The sequence below is a fragment of the Diaphorina citri genome, unplaced genomic scaffold, assembly GCF_000475195.1.
Source record: "Diaphorina citri unplaced genomic scaffold, Diaci psyllid genome assembly version 1.1 scaffold4322, whole genome shotgun sequence".
NCBI lineage: Eukaryota > Metazoa > Arthropoda > Insecta > Hemiptera > Psyllidae > Diaphorina > Diaphorina citri.
In genome coordinates, this window is record NW_007381721.1 from 7,456 (window position 1) to 11,463 (window position 4,008).

Below are 4,008 nucleotides of genomic sequence, written 5' to 3' on the forward strand. Positions count from 1 at the left end.
CATAGGCAATTAAATTGTACTTCACACTCTTGTTCAATTAAATCTACGATGAAATGTTCTTATTTTCCTTTCTGAATTTAATTTTTATAAGCTTTATGTATCTGTAAGGTAAGTATACAATGTAGTTTCATGTGTATACGTATTAGGTAAGTAAACAATACCTACAATAAGATGTTATGGGTAGCTACCAAATGTCTTCTTGATGACATAATGGGCGATTTAATATTTCCTGAAGAAGCTTTGTCAACTTCTGATAGTTGCATAATCGAGAAGGCGTAGGTGCCAATTTTAAGACGGTTATCAAGTCTTGTCAGCCGTGAAGACATGATTATATCCTCTGTGTTAGTTTCGCACACAAACAGTAAAACACTTTGACAGAATCCACGGCTTGTTGCTTTAGAAAACGCGGTGTGTTCTATAAGTTGTCATCTAGAAAATAAATTACAAGTTGATATACCCACCAGTCAGACAGATGTAATGGCTCAGTAACACTTTAGTGTTCGTAGTCATTATGGGTTACATAGGTTCCGCTAATAGCAGTCTCGTTTGTCTTATAATAAAGGCATGTCGTCCGATTTCCAAGTGCCGAGTAAATTGACCAAACGAACACCCATTCAAAGGGCGTAATTACCTATTTCATACGAAATATGCACTACTTACTGAGACAGATGTGTCTTGGTAGCCGCCAGCTCAATCAGCAAGGCCCTCTTCTCCCGTTTCAATTGCTCCAGACGATCATTCCGCCAGGTGGACTGATTGAAATCGTTCTTGCAATATTGCTCGAGAGTCTCCAGATCGTTCTTGCAATACTGAATACCGCTCCCGAATCCAAAGTTGCGAAAACTTTTGATGCTCCCTGTGCCACCAGGATCGTGCAGTCTTTCATTTGAGTTGGAGTAGAGCGATGAGTTGTCATTCCGTTTGTTCGATATACTGTGAAGAAAGAAAGATTCTTGTTAGAACAGATGAAATGGATCGATTAATGGTAGTCATTATGGGTTACATGGGTTCCGCTAATAGCAGTCTCGTTTGTCTTATAATAAAGGCATGTCGTCCGATTTCCAAGTGCCGAGTAAATTGACCAAACGAACACCCATTCAAAGGGCGTAATTACCTATTTCATACGAAATATGCACTACTTACTGAGACAGATGTGTCTTGGTAGCCGCCAGCTCAATCAGCAAGGCCCTCTTCTCCCGTTTCAATTGCTCCAGACGATCATTCATATAATTTTTGTACTCACAGAAGCACTGAGGCGGCTGGTGGGTCTATCGTCTATTCTCATGTTACAAGCGGTTAGTTACCACTGAGTAGTCCCGGAGACTATGCCTAAAGAGTCTCTAAGGATTGTAACGTTAGGTACTTGAGATGAAAGACCCGGAGATCTGAGCGCACCTAAACAGACAAGGTTTGTCCTCGCGGAACGGCTCGGATTTTCGATTTTGGAACAATAACACCTTCGTTGTTAAAGTTCCCTCCCTCGAAACTCTTTGAAAATAAATAAATAAATTAATAACATGTGGTGCTATTAACGGACCTCAAGCCACGACAGTAGTTGAGAAGAGTCATCTGTATTGTGAAGAAGTCTAGAATTTTGGAACAATAAGACCTTCGTTGTTAAAGTTCCCTCCCTCGAAACTCTTTGAAAATAAATAAATTAATAACATGTGATGCTATTAACGGACCTCAAGCCACGACAGTGGTTGAGAAGAGTCATCTGTATTGTGAAGAAGTCTAGTACGATAAATTTTATCATCTCCATCCAAGTTCCAACACAAACACATGGTACATGAAGGTTCTTTACAGTTCTCTCTGCCATTATGATCTTTATCAAGTGCAAGATAATTTGAATGTTGCCTCTGGAAACAGGATAAACTGGAGTGGCAATTATCACAGAATGTTTTGTTCATGTCAGAGCCCTGTGAACGGAAGAGCATAAATACTTCAGTCGATGTCATCTCCTATTGAAGTCAATTGTATAGCAGATCAGACTTGATTTCAAAATGTTGATTATTACTAAAATGTGAGTATTTAAGATTTCAAACACCACACAATATATAGGTACATGGGAGGATGATCCATAAGGTTGCATCAATATTTATCGTGTTCTGCCATTTAGGATCAGCAAAAACCGAGACAAGTACGAGTGTTGCCGTATGGCAACGCTAGGTGTTAATGAGTTAAGCAAAGAAAGGTTCCGCTGAACCAATAAAATAAAATATTGATGACATTCCAAACGTGCTGTTGAAAACTTGAGACGTGTGTACTCATAAGTTAGGTACATCCTTGTATCTCTAGATTCTTACCTTTGGTGAGGTTGGCATAGTATTCTTTAGGCTGGAAGGGTGAGGAAGACCAAGGATACATTGCAAAGGCACGCCCTGTTGTACGATGAGGAAATAATCGCTCCAAGTCATTGGTAACCGAGAGGGAATCTGAAATGGAAGTGAAAACAAAATTTATTATAGGTACTTTAAAATCCATACGTTTAGTGGAAAACAGATCTCCAAGACCTAGATAATTGAAGAAATATGTGCTTTCCTTATAAGAAATTTAATAAAAACTAAAAGGTATTCAAAAAGAGATAAGATATGAACTTGCCAGTAAAAGTAGACACAACGGTCAAGTTGCTTTGACTCAAAATCTTCAATGGATGCTCCATGAGATCTACATTGTGATTTTGGTCTTCTTCAGGTAGCGGGTTCTGTCCCAGAGATTTCAACATGAGATCTTCCTCATGGAGGTTTGAGTTGACGGAGCCCGGACTCTTCATAGACCGGAGGATGTCTTCTTCTGTGACTTGCAGGGCGCAGTCCATCATGGGTACAGGTTCCATAGGGATCTCGACCTCAATGATCTCAATGTCTGTTTGACTGTCGTCAGGAACTCTCTCTGAAAGTTTATCAACATCATGCCGCTATGTCAGATGAAAATGATCTGGAGACTAATAGATATCTACTTATTATTACAGGTAGGTATCTAGGTATTTCCTAATTACGTACCTACATAAATGTACAATTGTACATAGGTGCCATTTGCCATTGCTGCAGATTTTATCAAAGCCTGGAAATACTCCAGGTATGCAATGTGCTCAGCTAGTTTACACTTACCTATGCTAATATTATTGTATACAGCAGTTGACGAAGTCTCCTTGCTATGTAAATGGTTCAAGTTCGAGTTCTGAATTGCGGACTTATCGATGTTGTGTAATCAGTATGACTTGGCTGATTAGAAATAATAAATAATAAGGCAAAGTCAACTGAAGTCTGAACTTCAAGCGATATTTTGTTACCAAGCCATTTTGCCAACTTTGCGCCTAATGGAGTTTTGTTGTTCACCTTTTACTGATTACCTACTCCGTGCCTCTCTCAGGAAGAATACCTAATACCCTATACATAATTACGGAAACCAGAATTAGATAGGAAGAGAAGACTAAAGCTAACAGCTGCATCTGTGGTTTTGACACATCCACCAAAATTTAGGGAGAGAGAGTGAGGGAGAGAGAGAGAGAGAGAGAGAGAGAGAGAGAGATCAGCTATGTGAATTTGAGACATCCACCAACATTAGGAAGAAAAATAATCAACCATGAAGCGAGGGTTAGGACAGTTGCTACACCTCGTTACGTAAATTTGGTACATCCACCAATTAATACTTATCTACCTATGCACCCACATACAATATATTCACACCTATCCGTGTGTCCACTAAAAATTATGCCAATACAGTATGACATACCTAATAACTAATAACAAAAGATCGCTTTTTAGTCCGTCCTTCCTTTATTATTACAATAGTAATAAAAAGGTATAAGGGACGGACTATTGTATTCGCCTCGGTGTCGTCTGGTATTAGTTTCGCACACAAATAGTAAAACACTTTGATAGAATCCACGGCTTGTTGCTTTAGAAAACGCGGTGTGTTCTATAAGTTGTCATCTAGAAAATAAATTACAAGTTGATATACCCACCAGTCAGACAGATGTAATGGCTCAGTAACACTTTAGTGTTC

The 4,008-nt window shown here is 39.1% G+C and overlaps 1 protein-coding gene across 1 annotated transcript; it reads right to left on the bottom strand.

Moving 5' to 3' along the window:
- Nucleotides 1-1,911: 1,911 nt before the first annotated feature.
- LOC113472211 lies at nt 1,912-3,199 on the bottom strand. The gene is made up of 4 exons (XM_026831865.1): nt 3,111-3,199; nt 2,602-2,892; nt 2,307-2,435; nt 1,912-1,919 (listed from the first exon to the last, which is right to left on the bottom strand). The coding sequence occupies exons 2-4, from the start codon at nt 2,834-2,836 to the stop codon at nt 1,912-1,914; spliced, it is 372 nt and encodes a 123-aa protein (XP_026687666.1). The 5' UTR covers nt 2,837-2,892; nt 3,111-3,199.
- Nucleotides 3,200-4,008: the final 809 nt, after the last annotated feature.

What these genes read in the sequence shown, in the direction of transcription:
- LOC113472211 (XM_026831865.1), bottom strand. Translation starts at nt 2,836, where the DNA reads ATGGAACCTGTACCCATGATGGACTGCGCCCTGCAAGTCACAGAAGAA. An exon ending in CGTTGTGTCTACTTTTACTG is followed by an intron (nt 2,436 to 2,601) that starts GCAAGTTCATAT and finishes CTTCCATTTCAG; the next exon opens with ATTCCCTCTCGGTTACCAAT.